Source organism: Diabrotica virgifera, chromosome 3 (genome assembly GCF_917563875.1).
Source record: "Diabrotica virgifera virgifera chromosome 3, PGI_DIABVI_V3a".
Lineage (NCBI taxonomy): Eukaryota > Metazoa > Arthropoda > Insecta > Coleoptera > Chrysomelidae > Diabrotica > Diabrotica virgifera.
Window position 1 is genome coordinate 27,574,583 of NC_065445.1, and position 18,750 is coordinate 27,593,332.

General features: G+C 31.6%; 2 protein-coding genes across 2 annotated transcripts in view; one reads left to right on the top strand and one right to left on the bottom strand.

Moving 5' to 3' along the window:
* The window catches only part of LOC114340380 (uncharacterized), a 1,055,195-nt gene that overhangs the window by 931,503 nt on the left and 104,942 nt on the right, over positions 1-18,750 (bottom strand). The window lies entirely within an intron of this gene.
* The window catches only part of LOC114340365 (uncharacterized), an 88,506-nt gene that overhangs the window by 50,993 nt on the left and 18,763 nt on the right, over positions 1-18,750 (top strand). The window contains exon 4 of the mRNA XM_050647832.1: positions 16,515-16,919. Within this exon, the coding sequence (XP_050503789.1) occupies positions 16,515-16,919 (405 nt within the window). The remainder of the gene's footprint in view (positions 1-16,514; positions 16,920-18,750) is intronic.

An 18,750-nucleotide genomic window follows, 5' to 3' on the forward strand; every position in this document is an offset into this window, starting at 1 on the left:
AATAGCAATGAAGCAGCATAAGCATTGAAGCAGAAAGAAATGTTTTGAAATTTTTATGGTAAGCAGCTTGGGTTTGAATTAGAACAAAGCTTCGATTGTCTATAGAAAATTGAAATTCAAATATTCAGGATTCGAACGATTTGTATATCAGTATTCCCGTTTCAAAATATATTTCGTAAGATCGTAAATCAAAAATACTGCTAGGAGCTTTTCGGTGGAATAGTGCTATTGAACGAAATAGATATTGTGTTTATAGGTGTTCCAGATATCAGTAATAAAATAAATTTTCAGCGAATAAAAATATAAATATTGACAATGGAGAAAATATTCCCATCGTGGAAATCCTTGAAATATACAGGGTGAGGCAAATAAAGGCCCTATTAGAAATATCTCGAGAACTAAATGCAACAGAATCATGAAAATTGGAATAAAGGGGTTTTGAGGGATGATCTATTAAATGAAAATATTTTCATCTCTTTGCAACTTCCGGTTATACCGGAAGTTGCTTATAATTTCGTTTTTTTAAATTGGACACCCTGTATGTTTCTACATTTTTGGATTCTTTTCGATGTCTTCTTTCTTAAAATATGAGGTTTTGTAATATTATACAGGGTATTGTAAAAGATAATTACGTTTTTGTATTAATTTCGTAGCAAAATTAACACCCTGTAGAATTGTAGTAGTTTGACATCTAAAATTCTACTTACGTTCAAATGATTTTTAATATACTCTACTATTATTAAGAATCATTAGTATAGCTAATTTTAAATTTTAGTATACAGGGTTGGTCGAAACTCGGAATGAGTATTTTCTGAGTTTTCTTAAATGGAACACCCTGTATTTTAGTATTGTAATGAAATGAGAATTTATGGTACTTTTTTATTTCTTAAGCATTCCCTATACCTAACTGCTTTAATTTGTGGTAATTGTTAGTCGCACCAACAATCTTAACTACGTAGGTATTTTGATAGCTAAACCATTATTGGTAATTTTAAGGACCAGTCTGGATTAATATGTATTTATTTCTGAAAAATTATTTGGGATTGAGTATTTTCACGGCCAACCTAATAAAATTTTACGTATTTTTTGTTGCAATTAATGTTTAGCTTGAATCACCAATAACTCACAAATTAAAGCAGTTAGGTATAGGGGATGCTTAAGAAATAAAAAGTACTATAAAATACCATTTCACTACAATACAAAAATACAGGGTGTTTCATTTAAGAAAACTCAGAAAATACTCATTCCTAGTTTCGACCAACCCTGTATACTAAAATTAAAAATTTAGCTATACTAATGATTCTTAACAATAGTAGAGTATATTTAAAATAATTTGAACGTAAGTAGAATTTTAGATGTCAAACTACTACAATTCTACAGGGTGTGAATGTTGCCACGAAATTAATAAAAAAACGTAATTATCTTTTAAAATACCCTGTATAATATTATAAAACCTCATATTTTAAGAAAGAAGACATCGAAGAGAATCCAAAAATGTAAAAATATACAGGGTGTCCCATTTAAAAAAACGAAGTTATAAGCAACTTCCGGTATAACCGGAAGTTGCAAAGAGATGAAAATATTTTCGTTTAATAGATCATCCTTCAAAACCCCTTTATTCCGATTTTCATGATTCTGTTGCCTTTAGTTCTCGAGATATTTCTAATAGGCCAGTTATCTGCCTCACCCTATATAGCGGTGATATTTTACCGTTTGTGCAACCAATTTATAAAAAATTTGAAAAGTACATTATACAGTTAACGGCGCAATGTGTTTTTATTATTTTATCGAAAAGAAAATGTTCCCAATACTGGAAAAAAAACTTACACGAGAGACAAGGATAATAATATATTAATATATATACAGAGAGAGTCTGTAAAGTGGAATAAATTCGATATCTCAAATACTAATTGTTTTTTTGGAAAATGCTCAGACCCGTCGATTAGTATTTCAAATTGTCCTTTTTGACATTCAATAAAAATGTATACAGGGTGTCCCAATTTAGAGATATGACGTCATCGTCGATTTTCTTAAATGGCAACACTGTCATTTTGATAGCTAATTTGATAGGGTTTGTAAAGTTATACATAACTGCAAAATATCAAATTTTTATTCTCTACCATTTACAAGATAATAGAAAATAACAAAGTTATATCTGTAATTTGAAATATATTCAATAATTAAAATAATAACTGTTTTTTTGAAAAATGCTCAGACCCGTCGATTAGTATATCAAATTGTCATTTTTGACATATAATAATAATGTATACAGGGTGTCCCAATTTAGAGATATGACGTCATCGTTGATTTTCTTAAATGGCAACACTATCATTTTGATAGCTATTTTGATAGCGTGTGTAAAGTCACATCTGAAAAATTTCAAAATTTTATTCCCTACCATTTACAAGATAATAAAAAATAACAAAGTTATGAAGAAAAAGAAGTAATCAAATAATAATTGAATTTATTTATTTCAATTAAGCAAATGCTCATAACGTTGCCCATTGACAATTTGACAATAATTGATGGCAACATTATGAGTTTTTGCTTAATTTATTGAAATAATTAAATTCAATTATTAGTTGATTACTTCTTTTTCATAACTTTGTTATTTTTTATTATCATCTAAATGGTAGAGAATACAAATTTGAAATTTTGCAGTTGTGTATAACTTTACACACCCTATCAAAATAGCTATCAAAATGACAGTGTTGCCATTTAAGAAAATCAACGATGACGTCATATCTCTAAATTGGGACACCCTGTATACATTATTATTATATGTCGAAAAGGACAATTTGATATACTAATCGACGGGTCTGAGCATTTTTCAAAAAAACAGTTAGTATTTTAATTATTGAATATACTCCAAATTACAGATATAACTTTGTTATTTTCTATTATCTTGTAAATGGTAGAGAATAAAAATTTGATATTTTGCAGTTATGTATAACTTTACAAACCCTATCAAATTAGCTATCAAAATGACAATGTTGCCATTTAAGAAAATCGACGATGACGTCATATCTCTAAATTGGGACACCCTGTATACATTATTATTGAATGTCAAAAAGGACAATTTGAAATACTAATCGACGGGTCTGAGCATTTTCCAAAAAAACAATTAGTATTTGAGGTATTGAATTTATTCCACTTTACAGACTCTCTCTGTATATAACACAATAGTGATACCAACTGTGCTATATGCAGAGGAAAACTGGACAATTCTGGAAAAACATAAATGCAATGGAGATGAGACACCAAAGAAGAATAGTTGGAAAGACAAAATGGGATAGATTAAGTAACAAGACTATTAAGAGAATGGCCAACCAAGTATTGTATTAATTTAATCTTCTATTATTAATTTAATATTATTTAAGGCTACCATCGTTGCAAGATAACAAACACATTATTCTAATGTTTACAAACAGTAAATACAATACTTTTAATTTTTCTGCCAAGAAATTATATCGAGTTGATCATTATTGAAATCACAATCTAATTTGCTATAATACTGATATAATAATACCACACAAGAACCAATAATGAATAAATTATCAAAGAGACAAATAGACTGGTATAGACATCTGATGAGGATGTAACCCAACAGAATTACAAGAAAGGTCCACGAAGCAAAGAACAGCGTAAAAATAAAAAGAGGCAGACCAAGAAAAAAATGGATACAACAAGTAGTACATGCGGGAATCGTTAAACAAAAATCACTCGAGGAATTGAAAATAATGGCAGGAAATAGAAAAGAATATAAGAGTTGGGTGAATGGAAACTAAAATAGCTAACCCAACTCCGATACCCTGATAGGGTAAAAGGAAGGGGAGAAAGAAAGATCGTAAATCAAAAATACTGTATTACTTACTTACTTACTTAGTCCTAAGCCTTTCTACCTTTAGGTGTAAGACTGGTGGAGTTGAGTTTGGCATTGTAGTCTCCATACTTTCCGATTTTGCGTTAGGTTTCTTGCACTTTCCAATGTTAATCCCTTCTTCTCGACTTCTTTCCTGATTTCATCTACCCACATAACTCTTGGTCTTCCTCTTTTGTTTTTTCCCTGCACTCTCGTTTCGAACACTCGTTTTGTAAGCCTCCCGTTCGACATTCTACACACGTGCCCAAACCATCTAAGTTGTCCTCCACTATTTTTTTCATTGATTGGTTCTAGTTTTAGGTTTTGTATAATTGTTTCGTTTCGTATTTTGTCTGTCCTCTTTCTGTTTGCTATTTTCCTCAGGAACCTCATTTCCATAGCATTGACTCTGGATTTTTGTCTCCCTGTCAATGTCCATGTCTCGCTGCTATACATGATGATTGGTCTAATTACTGATTTAACGACTACCGTTTTTACTTTCTCCGGTATCCCTTTTTTCCCCAAAAATGTTGTTTTCGTAGCGTTAAATAAGCTTCCTGTTCGTCCCATTCTCTCGTTTATTTCCATGTCTTGTTTACCATTTGATTCGATTATTACTCCTAGGTATTTAAAATATTCCACTTGCTCTAGTTGTTTGCCGTCTAATTATATTGCGTGTGTCTTCCTCGTATTTGAAATTATCATTGTTTTTGTTTTCTCTGTATTAATTTTCATATTTATGTTTGATAGTTCTTCTAGGATTTCAAGATTGTTATGCAAGTCTTCTCTGTTTTCTGCTATCAATACCATGTCGTCTGCAAATAGTAGCTCCGATAGTTGAGTCCGTTTCATTTGTCGGTATCCTAATGTTAGTTTTCTCATTCTTCTCTTGGCTTTCTTTATCGCTTCATCCAGTACCACGGAGAATAGCAGTTGACTCAGCACGCATCCCTGTTTGACGCCTTGACTTGTAGTAAATTCTCTGGATTCCTCGTAATTGGTTCTTCCTGTATTTGTATTATTTTTGTACTTATCCTTTATTACTTTTATTATGTGTCTGTCGACTCCCCTTTCTTTTAGTGTCTTCCATACGTCCTTTCTTCGGATTCTGTCAAACGTCTTTTCCAGGTCAATGAAGCACATAATATGTATCTCTCTATTCTTCTTGATTACCTTCTCACTTACTTGTCTTAATGTGAATATTAGGTGCGTGATTCTGTCCTTCCTGAATCCACACTGTGTGCCTTCCATAATTGTTTCTATTTGGGTTTTTATTCTTGTCTCTATTATTCTTGCGAATACCTTTCCAGTGATACTTGATATGGTGATACATTGGTTTCTCTTGTCTTCCTTTTTGTGTATTGGTAATATAGTGCCTTTCTTCCTACTGTATTAAAATATTAAAATATTAAATTTTCGACTGGAATGGTGCTATTGAACGAAATAGATATTGTGTTTAAGGGTGCTCCAGATATCGGTAATAAAATAAATTTTCGGTAGTAATTGCACAAGAGCTCTAAAATTATCGAATTTTTCCCGAGTGACACTTTGACAATTTTAATTTCACGACCTGGAGGGGAGTGAAATTATATCATAGTGTCACGAGGGCAAAAATTCGATAATAATTTTAGAGATCGAGTGCAATTTCTTGCGATTATTTCATGAATAACACTGTTCAAAACCAAAATTTTATTGTAATTTATTTATGTAAGTATAAATTAGTAGATACAATTAAACACACAGTTGTTATAAATATTTGACGGTTGAAAGTCATCACTTTTATAATTTTTAAAACATTAATTGTCATTAATGTCACCGAATGTATTTTTTCGTAGCAACGAAGGGCATCTGACGTAATATACTTGACGACGGGATATTATCAAAAATTGTCAGTTTAATTTTTATTTCTGTAGCTTTCTATTGGTCAGAATATCCTATGAATGAAATAATCAGCAAATAAAAATATAAATCTTGGAAATGGAGAAAATATTCCCATCGCGGAAATCGCTGAAATATATCGGTGATTTTTTTCTCTTTGTGCAACCAATTTATAAAAAATTAAAAAAGTAGGTACCTTAGAAAGTTAATGGCACATGGGGTTTTCATTATTTTATGGAAAAGAAAATATTGAAATGTCTATTAAAAAACATGGCTATTGTAATTAATAAAATTTATAAAAAAAATATAAAAATGGATCATTATTTAAAACAAATTGTTAAGTTGAATGTTAAAACTTTAGACTAAAATAAGAGAGCTAAAACATGTACAACTTGAAATGAAACGTATAGGTCTACAATATCAAGGATGCCAAGATTGGAAAACAATCCGAACACATGGGAAAATAAGCATAGCCTCCATGATACAACTAAGGAAGATGGAAGCCTCCCAAAAGACCGCTACTACTAGCAAGGAAAGAATTAAAAGGTCAACATTTTTTCCCTACACGAGACATCCATGAGACCACAGGGCTCTCACCGGTTGGTCAAACAACCAACAAGATAGATTATGCTAATACACAAAAGAGATATAGACATAAGACAGAGGAATTATGCAGAAAGAGTAGTATCATCAATATTGCAACGCAAAGCAACAGCCACTCAATATAAAAAAAATAGCGTGGAAGACAAATGAATCTTCGGAATGATGGAGCAGTGAGGAAGGCAACTTAAAAGGAGAAATAATCCAGAGTATACAGGAAAGCAATAATTAATTCGAAGAAAATGAAGCGAAAGGGTTGTGGATACGAGAAATATGTGCCTCACGGCTGATCTTTTGCCGAAATTAAATTTTCATCTGACCTCTGTCCCTTAATTTCAAGTTCAGTAGAGCACTTTTCTATTGAAATTCCTCACTATCTGCAAAAAATTGTTTTGTCCTACATAACCTCTTGAAATTCCTAAACTTCTCTTTAACACGTGATCCAGTAAGAAAGATATCTCCGAAATGGACAAATAGGCTTCTTTGAGAGTTATACAGTTATGAGAGATAAATACAGATGTTTAGGTATGCACAAAATAGCCTTCACAACCCGTTGATTTATCAGTAACAGATACTCATATATACATCAACTCCTCCCTGGATTAACAACATTCCAAAAATTAACCTTTCGCTTAACAACTATCCCAAAAATGAAACCAATAGCCAAATTCTGAGGCAATCGTTCCTAAAGCTGGTCAACACAAACTCATACGACGAGATTCTCTACACAGATGCATCTATAACTGCGACAGGGGTTGGATATTCTGTAACAACTGCAAATAGTGTTCTTCAGACGTTCTGCCTTCCAGCATCCAACTCCATCCATACAGGGGAGCTATATGCCATCCTCCAAGCATTAAAATGGTTATCTAGCGAAGCTAAAGCCAAAAACACTGCAGTATGTACTGATTCGATGTCCTCGATCGACTCAATTAAAAATATATACTCCCAACATCCATTAGTTCACGCCATACATGAAGAAACAAACCGTCTTATTTCTTCTGCAACAAATATAACGTTAATCTGGACTCCTTCGCACGTTGGAATTTCAGGCAATGAGACCGCCGATACTGCTGCAAAGGAAGCAATTACAGCCAAATCAGACATCAAACCCATTCAACTAGCATCAGATCTACAACCACTTTTCAGGTCCCAAATCAAAAAATCCTGGCAAAACCAATGGAAGAGATTAACCTCGAAATTATACAAAATACAACCTACTGTCGAAACCTTTCAGCTACCTAACTTAAGCAGATGAGATAAGTTAATCATCCGTAGGTTGAGAATTGGTCACACACGGTTGACACATGGACACCTCATGGCTTCAGAGAAACCACCTGTTTGTGAAAAATGCAGTGAATCGGTAACTGTTCAGCATATTCTCACTCAGTACACCGGGTTCGAACAACAACAAAAAAAATACTCGATACAGGATCTTACGAATGTGATCCTCAGTGACTGAAAACATGTTTAGAGTGTACTTGACAATAGCCTTTAAGTCAGTGCAAGAGCTCTATGTAGCCAAACGGCCAAACGGAAATTTACGATAATTCTGAAGACCATCTGCTCCGATTTTTACTGATTTATTTAACAGATATGCACTTTTACTCATAAACTTCGATTAAATGACGATGAGTGGCAATAGGTGGAATCCATTTTGCATTTAAAAAACGTATAATAGCATAAATTTTACATTGGCGCTAACATCGATTGGGACCTCTATCTTCGAAGGCTGCTAGGCCGACACTAAGCAATGCATCGAGGCGAAAGTAGTGGTGGAAGAGAGTGGGAGAATTAATGTGTAAGGCAGTGTTGCCAGAGATCTCCCAACACATCGCATTCTTTCTCAGCGGTATAGCGAACTTTTTTTACAAATGACCCTCGTATATCGTCTTCTTCCTTTAATTATTTAGGAGTTTTCATTAGTTATTCGTGTATTATAGAACAATATAATTGCGCAATGTTCTGATAAAACTGCAAGAACCCCAATCTGGTCAGTAATTTAATTCCGCCTGGTCGAACATCAAAAAGTATGTTTGGCTATCTAAATTCCCATAAAAAAACTGAAAAATCCGTCTTTTTTATTACCTTCTGGTTCATGTTCGTTTTGTGGAACTAATCTCAGAAGTATGGTCAAAATTACACTTTATCGAGATTCATCGCTGTTCTTTGGCAAGAAAAGATTTAATTAAAGTGGAAGTTATTTATGAGTTGGTGTTATGGGTTCATAAACTTCAGAATATTGGTTTCGACTGCTTTTAATAACGCGGGTTGTTTACTTTAAACTACTGTTTAAAACTCTGCTTTTAAAATACTAATAGCACTACTGTTTTACATATAAATAGTACTACTATTTACGAAGTTTAATGGATTATAATGTGTGTGTAATAATTACTGATAGCTTGCGATTATAATGATTAAATAAAATCATTCGGACAAACAAAAATTAATTAAAAATAAAAAGTAGCATGATGATCTAAGAAAATAAAGCTTCTATTACAGCTAAAAGCTTCTACTTAGTGCTTTATTTATGTAAACAAAATGATATAGTTATTTGTCGTATGACCCAAAATTGGTCAAGACAAATTGGGTCGTTTTTTGGGAACTTTATGGGAACTTTACTGATGCATTTCTTTTTCTTATTGTTTTTCTTCTTACTTTGATTCTTCTTCTTATTTTGCTTCTTCTTCTTCTTATTTTTCCGCTCCTTCTTCTTTTTCTTTTTGTGTAGTCGCGACTCTGCTTTTCAATGTTCCTCCAGTAAGTTGGCCTCCCATCGTTTTCGTGGTCTTCAGTCTGATCGTCTTCCTATTGGGGAACCGTTTCTGGCTATCTTTACTAGTTTATTTATTTGTTGTCATTTGGCTTATAACATCATTTCGTTAAAGTTCTTTTTCTCTCATTTGGTATCCTTTTTTCGTTCTTAGTCGGAGTCTAAGTAATAAAGTCAGAGTCGAAAATCTACGATTTTCGACTCTGACTTAATTCTACTTTTTATATTAACTACACCATTTTGTAAAAGTCTTAAAATAATTCTGACACCTTTACTTTAAAAAAATAATGTGTGTGTACTTTGTACGCACGTAAGAAGTTATACTTCTATTATATGATTTAAACGAAATTAATATACTTTTTATTTATATTTTGTTTAAATATTAAACTAATTTATACTTACTACTTCTCAAACATTCTTATTAGAACAGTGCCAAAAATTAAAATAATAAAAGAATAAAACACACACAAATACATTAAACAAGCCACAAATGATGTCTGAACATTAACTGTTGAAATTTTTTTTAACTAAATACGTATTTTCTGAAAATACAATTATATAATAAATATACTTACAATCATAAAATGTATTAAAAAAAAACAAAAAAGAAAGTTTCTATTGGGACTCGAACCAGCGCTGATAAGAGCGGTTGGTATTGGAATTCATTCGCCTTCTCCGCTTAGCCACGGACACTATGTGTCATTATTTACGAAGATCGACTAACTAAACGGATTAAACTTGTGATATTTTGATATTTTGAAAATTGATCGAATTATTTTAATTTTGAATTGAAATGATTTAGAATTGAAAAAATACAACAAAACATAGAGTAAAAAAACAATATATTAGGTGAATACTGATAGAAATTTTGATGGTAATCAAATTATATAAATAAAAGTATTACATACTATGTATTTCGTCAGATCAAATAGGTAGGTTTATACCCATGATACATTAACAATTATTACGTACCTGTTGCTTTTAAAAACTATTTAAAAGTCACTACAATATTATAAACTTTTTTGTTTCTGTGCTCACAACAATAAAACTAATATATTATACATTTGTTTACCTTTACCTTTACCTCCAAACCACAGTTGCCATATCGGATAATTTTTGACATGTCATTTGAACATCCAATCAGAACAAAGTTATAATGCGCATGCGCCGGGCTGATAGGTTTTAACATATAAAAAAATCACCCTCTATCGCCGGTAAAGAAGTATAACTTCAATAATTCAATCAATAATCAAAATTACTATAAAATCATTTTTTAATAAGATCAACTTTTAAGGGAAAAGTTTCTTTGCGGCTTACTTTATTTTCCAATTTTTAATAAATGTCTTCTCCTTTTATTAAATGTAAAGACTAGACCAAAATCATTCACACCGAATATCTCAGTTTCAATAAGAAGCGAAAACTGGCAAGCTCCCTTAAACCAAGCTTTTCATTAACCCCAGCGTTATTATAGTACAGAAAATTTAGATTGCGTAATAAAGAAAAGCCGAGATACCGTAAATGTCTCTGGTTTAATATTATAGCACTAAAGTTTAATTGCGTATTATCTGCTAAACCTATTTATCGGATTTAATATGTGTAAATTTTTAATATTAATCTTATTACTTATATTCTAGACATAGCAATGATGATGAGACAATTAAAAAATAATAACTTAACTGATTTTGGATATATTTTACCCACTAGAAATATTTGAATAGTTTACTCAAATCTCACGAAGAAAATAAATTTCATCTGGACTCTATGGTTACATTAATAACAAGATCATCAGTTGGAGTTAGATGGATCATCAGTTAAATTGCAGTTATATACGCTGGCTTGAAAGAGCAAGTAGAACGCGAAGCTGACTATTAAGTAAAGGTCCTAAGACCTAAGAAGAGTTGTTGCCACCATTAAATTACTTGAGTCGTCATAAGGGAAATTACTTAAGTTGTCTTGTATACTTTGCTTTTGACAACTTCTTAGCTCAGCATTTACAGCGGAATGCGAATAAAGAAAATGGTTCAGTTAGCTATCTGTCTGACCAAACTTGCAATGAAATCCTGGAAGAGATGAAAACAAAACATGTAGAAACTTTTAACGCTGTAAATGCTTTACTTAAAAACTACGGATCCATCAAACATATTTTTCCAGTTAAGCAATATTAGAGACAAAAAATCAGTAGTTAGAAGTGAAGCCAAGGCACTGCATAATAAAATGGATACCTTTGAGACAGGTTAACTTGGATACTCTATTGACACTGATTTGGGCAAGGATTTTAAAACGAGTTATAGCCTAATAAAATAAAAAAAAGTCAAAATGTAAATTCGTACAGGTTAAAACAAATTTTATATCAAAGTTTAGGTGGGTACAAAAGATATTTTCAAGAAAGTATACAAATCATACTAGGGGATCATTGTTTAAATAATTAAAAAGGGGTCATTTTTGCAAAAAAAAATACTTTTTTAACTGCTGAGTTAATTCACTTATCAATGGAGGTCTATGGAATTTTTTTCTACAAAGCTGAAGGGTAAATCTTTCACATAAGACTTACTAAATTAAATTTGACCCCCTATTTATTTAAATAATTGTATATAAAACTTAAAAAACAAATTCGCAAATAATTATTTTTAGCGTTTTAAATAAGCACTATAAAATATCTTATTTTATAGACTAAGTTGCGCTATGTTACCAGTATTAAGCAAAAAAAAATTGGTCAATAAATATTTAATATTTTTTGAGATATTGAAGTTGTTTATTTAATGTTACTATATTTTCAATTGCAAAAACGCGGTTGTTGCCAAAGAAATATTCACCTGCTTAAGATCTCATTGTTTTTATTTTTATGTATATTGTCGATAATTGTATGGATACATTCAAATTTCAATTAAACTCCCCCCTAAAATCGCATTTGAAAATCATACAAATTTGTTTATAATTTGTTTTTTTAATAACGTCGCGGGGATTAAGTATTTTAAAATGCCGTTTCGATAATTGGCTTCCTGGGAATTTTTTACTAATTAACACAATTTTTTTGTTGTTTTTTCTTCTTCTTTTTTTCCTTGGAGTTATATTACTACGGGCCCTTTTAGGGTTAAATTTTATTAAGAATGTCGAGTCTATGAGATCTAGATTGTAGACCTAAAAATATTAAGATTTAACTAAAATCTCTTAAATAAAATGTGGCTACTTACTGAGTTACGGGGTGTTTTATTTAAAAATTTAAAAATTATTGTTACCAAGTACTTTAAAACTATTTAACGTATCCTTATCTTACTTGGCAGAAAATGTGGCTATTATACACCCTACTAAATTGTGATTAACAAACGTTTCTAGCTAGTGCCAGAGGCGTACGACAGGGGATAGTGAATGATTGACTCTTCCCAAATTCTACGCCACTGAGTGAATTACTATTTTAACGAAATTTTTCGATTCTCCAATACTTTGTATGTAAATAACTTTATTGGTATCGATAAAGTCATCAGTTTGAGAGATATTGGAAGTTTAAAATGAATGAATGAATGAATGAATCAAAATAACTATGCCGTTTCATTTTTAACGTCCAATATCTCGAAAACTAATGACTTAATCGTTACCAGTAAAGAGTATATTATTTACATATAAAGTATTGGAGAATCGAAAAATTTCGCTAAAATAGTAATTCCCTCAGTGGCGTAGAATTTGGAAAGGATCAACCATTAACTATCCCCTGTCGTACGCCTCTGGTAGTAGCTAGAAACTTTTATTTGTCACAATTTAGTAGACTGTATAGTACCCACACTTTCTGACAAGTATAATAAGGATGCGTCAAATAGTTTAAAAGTACTTGGTAAAAATAATTTTTAATTTTTAAATTAAACACCCTGTAACTCAGTAACCAGCCACATTTTATTTAAGTGATTTTAGACCAATCTTAATATTTTTAGGTCTAGAATCTATAACTTAGAAATTCGACATTCTTAATGAAACTTAACCTTAAAAGGGCCCGTAGTAATATAACTCCATGAAAAAAAAAGAAGAGGAAAAAAAGACAAAAAAATTTTTTAATTAGTGAAAAATTTCCAGAAACCAAATTATCGAAACGGCATTTCAAAATATTTAATCCCCGCGACGTTATTAAAAAAACAAATTATAAACAAATTTGAATAATTTTCAAATGCCATTTTAGGGGGAAGTTTAATTAAAATTTGAATTTATCAATACATTTATCGAAAACATACATAAAAATAAAAATATTAAGATTTAATACAGGTGAATATTTCTTTGGCAACAACCGCGTTTTTGCAATTGAAAATAGAGTAACATTTAATAAACAAATTCAATATCTCAAAAAATATTAAATATTTTTGGACTAATTTTTTTTTGTTTGATACTGATAACATAGCACAACTTTTTCTGTAAAATAAGATATTTTATAGTGCTTATTTAAAACGCTAAAAATAATTTTTTGCAAATTTGTTTTTAAAGTTTCATGTATAATTATTTAAATAAATAGGGGGTCAAATTTAATTTAGTAAGTTATATGTGAAATATTAACCCTTTAACTTTGCAGAAAATAATCCTATAGACCTTCATTAGTAATTGAATGACCTCAGCAGTTAAAAAAGTAATTTTTTTGCAAAAATGACCCCTTTTTAATTATTTAAAGAATGATCCCCTTGTGTGATTTGGATACTTTCTTGAAAATATCTTTTGTACCCACCTAAACTTTGATATAAAATTTGTTTCAACTTGTACGAATTTACATTTTGTTTTACATGTAGTGAAATTTTATTTTACTAGACTATTAATGCAACAAGCAAAACGTTAGAGACTGTGGACTTGGACGTGTCAATTGGAATAGCATTAATGACATTTGCGCTTTGTTGGAGCCGTAAGCAATAAATTAAGTGAAATTGAACTAGGAGCCAAAAATATTTTTTTGTGAATGCAATAATCTTAAACATATTCTATAGAATCGGCCTTCAAAAAACAAAGAAAAAAACATTTTCCGATGAAGCAGTTGAAAGTGAAACAATTTTAAAGGGACTAGAAATTTTCAGAATTGAAGTATTTCATAGTATTGAACTATTTAATGTTATATGCCACAATATGTCTCAAGATCTTTTAAAGAGAATATGCTACAAATATGTTACATCAGCTGTTAGATGTTTTTTAGTTTTTTACGCTAAATAAAGAAGAAGTCAAAAAGTGAATTAATATTTTATGCGAGGAATATAAAAAAGATGTTGATGAAACATGTAACCAAAGAGAACTTGCATAATGAAATTATATATTATAATATATCGTTATGCCAAAATTTCAATAAACATTTGAAAATTTGGTGTCATCCATCCAGGATGTAAAGGCAACTTTTGCCAATTTATAACTTTACTGCAAGTTTATTTGACGACACCAATTTCTAACGCGTCAGGCGAGCGGTCTTTTTTGGCTTTAAAAAGAATAAAGATACGTATATTGAAGGTCAAAGGATCAAGAAAACCTAGACGCATTATCACTATCGTATTGTAAAAAATGAAGAAGTGGAGCAATTGAATTTTGATAGTATTAATGTGGCAGTTTGCCAATGCCTAGTCAAGAAAAAAAGTGAGCTAATTTTTGTCTTATATATTTTTTAGAATATTATGTTTTTTTGTTTGTCATGTGTTGTTCTGTAGAACTTTCTGTTTTTTATATTTTTAAATGTATTTTTGGAATATTTTTTACGTTTACTATTTTTCTCGTTTGTTTTAAAAATTTTTTTTAAAACGTTTATAGTTAATGCAAGTTAATGCATGTGTTTTTTTGTTAAAAAACTAAGGGTTAAATTTTGTTTTTTTATATAAAAAGCGTATAAGAAAATTAATTATTATGAAATTATAATAATAAAATGAAAATAAATAAAATAAAGTTATTTTTACGAAATAAAAGGTAGATATCGAGCACTGAGTTTTATTCAATCTTGTCCAAGTACACTTTCGCTCCTAGAGCATCTACACTCTACAGGGGCATTTCGTCAAAAAAAGGAAGGTATCCTCGAATGTCATTAATTGTCTGAAGTGGTGGCAACTTAAATTAACAGATTAATATCTAACAAATATTTAACGTACACTACACGAAGGACGAGCAGATAAATTTGAGGGCAGGTAATTTTGGCACTTGTACATTTTGAAGATGGAGGTACAAACAGATAAATTTATCTGTTTGTACGTTATAGTGTTGTGTAAGTTAAGTATGTGTTAGATATATGTTAATTTAAGTTGCCACAACTTCAGACAATTATTGACATTCGAGGATACCTTCCTTTTTTGACGAAATGCCCCTGATGATGCTCTAGGAGCGAAAGGATACTTGAGCAAGATTAAATAATACTCACTGCTCGATATCTGGCTTTTATTTCGTAAAATTCATATATTCGAACCACTTCCTATTTTAAAGTTATTGTAGTAAAAAACTTCATAAAATATAAATGGCAAATAGAAAACTCAGTTCTATTTTTTTTTTATTATTAATTAAAGAAACTTTGCGAGACTTCTGTTCTGAAAAATGATCTATTACCTCGTCTATAAAAGCTTTCTTATCCTGTGATTTTATAAATGATTTTTCAATTGATATTTTTACCATATTACTCAATCGTGTCTATGCAGTTGTTTTGCTGATATAATTTTTAACAGCACAAATGTATAATAATTTAAAAACTGGCATAAAAAGTTTTAAATCATTATCGCTAAAAAAGTATCTCTCTATCGTGAAAAAACGCTATAGTAGAGGATCCGATATAAGATCGAACTGCACCGATCTGCTTATTGTAATTGTTAACATACTAAATTACATATCCAATAATTTTTATCCATTAAACAGATCTGTGCAGTTCGACCCTATACGCTTATATATCGTATTTTACACTACTGAGGCATGCTTCAGGCAGGATATTTGAATCAGCGTTCGAAAGGTTCAATTTTGTTGCTGCTCGGTCTAGTCTCCTTTACGAAACCGTAAGCTAGACATAGAACCGATGAGAAGCTGGCCCAGGCATGCCTCTCCTGTAATCATTATTTGAGAAAGTGAAAACGAGATGCATTTACTCGCACGTAGACAACAGAGATCAGGGACGTACCTGTTTTTATTTTTTATCATAAAAATAAAGTTATTTAACAAATTTCAAAAAGTTAAATTGTATTTAATAAATTAATGATGGGGTAAATAGTGGATTGATATACTGGTGAGGCACTGCCTCACATGCCTCATAGGACCAGCCGCCACTGGGCCCTAGGTATAGTGGGCTACTCTGCTATAATCCCAAATCCGCGTCAGCGGTATAAAGCAGGAGACTATTATATTATTAGTTCTTATCAATAATTTTTTTAAATTTTATAGTAATAAAAATTATTAATATGATGTATTTTTCTTGTACTATTATTTCAGTTTCGCAAAACCGAACCATCACGAGCGACAATCAACAAACTTCATCAAAGGCGGCGGATCAAATTACGAAGACGGCGTAAGCGCAAGCAGCGGCGAAAAAGGCACAAAAGGATATTCGAATCGAGACGAATTTGCGAAGGGCCTGAAGGGCCGACACCAGAACGACCAAAGAAAAGGTTTTTATGACGTCCTCGGCGGAGATAAACGCGGCCACCAAGAACAGGAAGGGCACTACTCCACTAAGCATCACTCAGCTAAGGGTAATAAGGGAGGATCCTTTTCCGAAGAGAGCAGTCACGATAAAGGGTCGAAAACAACTGGATATCATAAAGTTTACCATAAGGATGAATACAAAAAGGATAAGAGTTTCTATGATAAGCAGGATAAAAAGGGACACTTCAACAGGTGAGCTTTAAGTTTATGTAGTGTTTTTACGGTTTTCGGCAGACCTTTCGTCTTTAGTGTCATTTATTTTACTTTATAAACTTACATTAGAAAATAACTCATATTTAAATTGTGTGGCATCTACAGTGTGATTCAAAAGTATGGAATAAATTCATTCAGTAACAGATGGCTTAAAAAAAATTAAAAACATCAATTTTAATTTTTGAATGTTCATCAATAATTGCTCTATACATACATTGGATTATTATGTCGTCCGTATAGAACGTCACCCTGTAGACATCGAATAATACATCGTTGTAAAGCTGATTAGGGGACCGTTCAAATGAGGTATCCCATGAACGCAATAAAATTGACGTGCTTTTAAGTATGTTATACCACAATCTGTAAAAATTTAGTTGATATTTATATTGTGTTCCCAGGTTTTAGCTAATATTTGTTTTACTTTGAAGAGCTGGTCAGTAGTAGACCATCCTGGTCTGAATCCATCCTCGTATTCTCCTATGCCTATGATTTGCTCTGTAAGGTCACTCGATCTCCTTTGCAGTAACGGCATACGGTAACTTTGCATGGCACTGCTGGCGCCAATGTCGCTTATCTATGTAACTTGGTGATGGCGCCTCGAATTTAGGTGATACTGCGACATGTATCATGCATTAAGTGAGCTGGTAGTACCAATTAGAAATATTTCAAACATTCTAAGTTTCGTCTTCTTTATATAACATCATAGCTATAGTAACCTTGTTAATTGTTGCTATCATAACCTATAATTAATCCACTATCTAAGATTGTTGATCCAGGAAATGCACTTTCTTTGTATACTTCTTTCCCTCCTAGTTTTACCTTGTAACGTCCTGATCATAGCAAGATCAGGGCATTAAGCAACACCACATTGCTGGGAGAAACGAGGGGAGGAATTCCTCGAACATCCCTTAGAATATTCAAAAGAAAAACGCCCACCGTTCCATCCATCAGAATGGTGCTCTACCCGACTGCTCAGCCCTGGGTTCGTTCCCTGTTCATTCTTTCTTCACACCCATCCCGGAAAGTTACAGGAAATTAAAAGTCTACCATATCATGCTAAATTCACTATATTTATTGAAATAAAAAAATATAACAAAAATCATTATATTATTAGCTACAGGCAACCAAACTAATTTTCTTAAACTGTGATAGAGACCCTGCCGGTTACCGGTATAAAAATTATTAAGATAAAAAAAGTACTCCGCTTTAAATCTTCCTGTCACACAGTTCTCAAGGAAGGTCTCCAATCCCTGCAGAACTTGTTGCAGCCGGTAGTTATGGGAAGTCTAGGGCTATCTTGTATACCTCATTCTTCTGATGCATCAGGATACTGTGGGCGGTTGCGAGCGAGTTCTGTTCTCCAAGGTAGTGTAGGCTACAGTTCTCATTCTCAGGTAGTATTTGACTGTAGCTTTCTTCCCGAGGTAGGGGCTAGAAAAATTCATACAAAGATCAGTTTTCTCCCAAAAGAAAAGCCCGATCAGAAATAAAATTGAGTATCCAAAGAAAAACGGTCTCAAGAAAATCTCTGATCACAGCGTGGAATTATACAAAAAATATATAGAAACAGAAAAAATTCTATCAATAAAATATTATAACTATGTACAAGCAACAAAGTAATATAAATATACCAAAGAAAAAGAAATAAAATTAGAAAAGTTTTTAAGCTTTATTTCAAAGAAGAAAGTAGGTATCTGCCGTGCAAAAGAAAACAGTAAAAAAAACTGAGGCTTAAACTAGATAATCAAACTTACCCGTATGTCTAACGGCCTAAACACAAACACAATAATTTATGCCGATATTTTGCTCA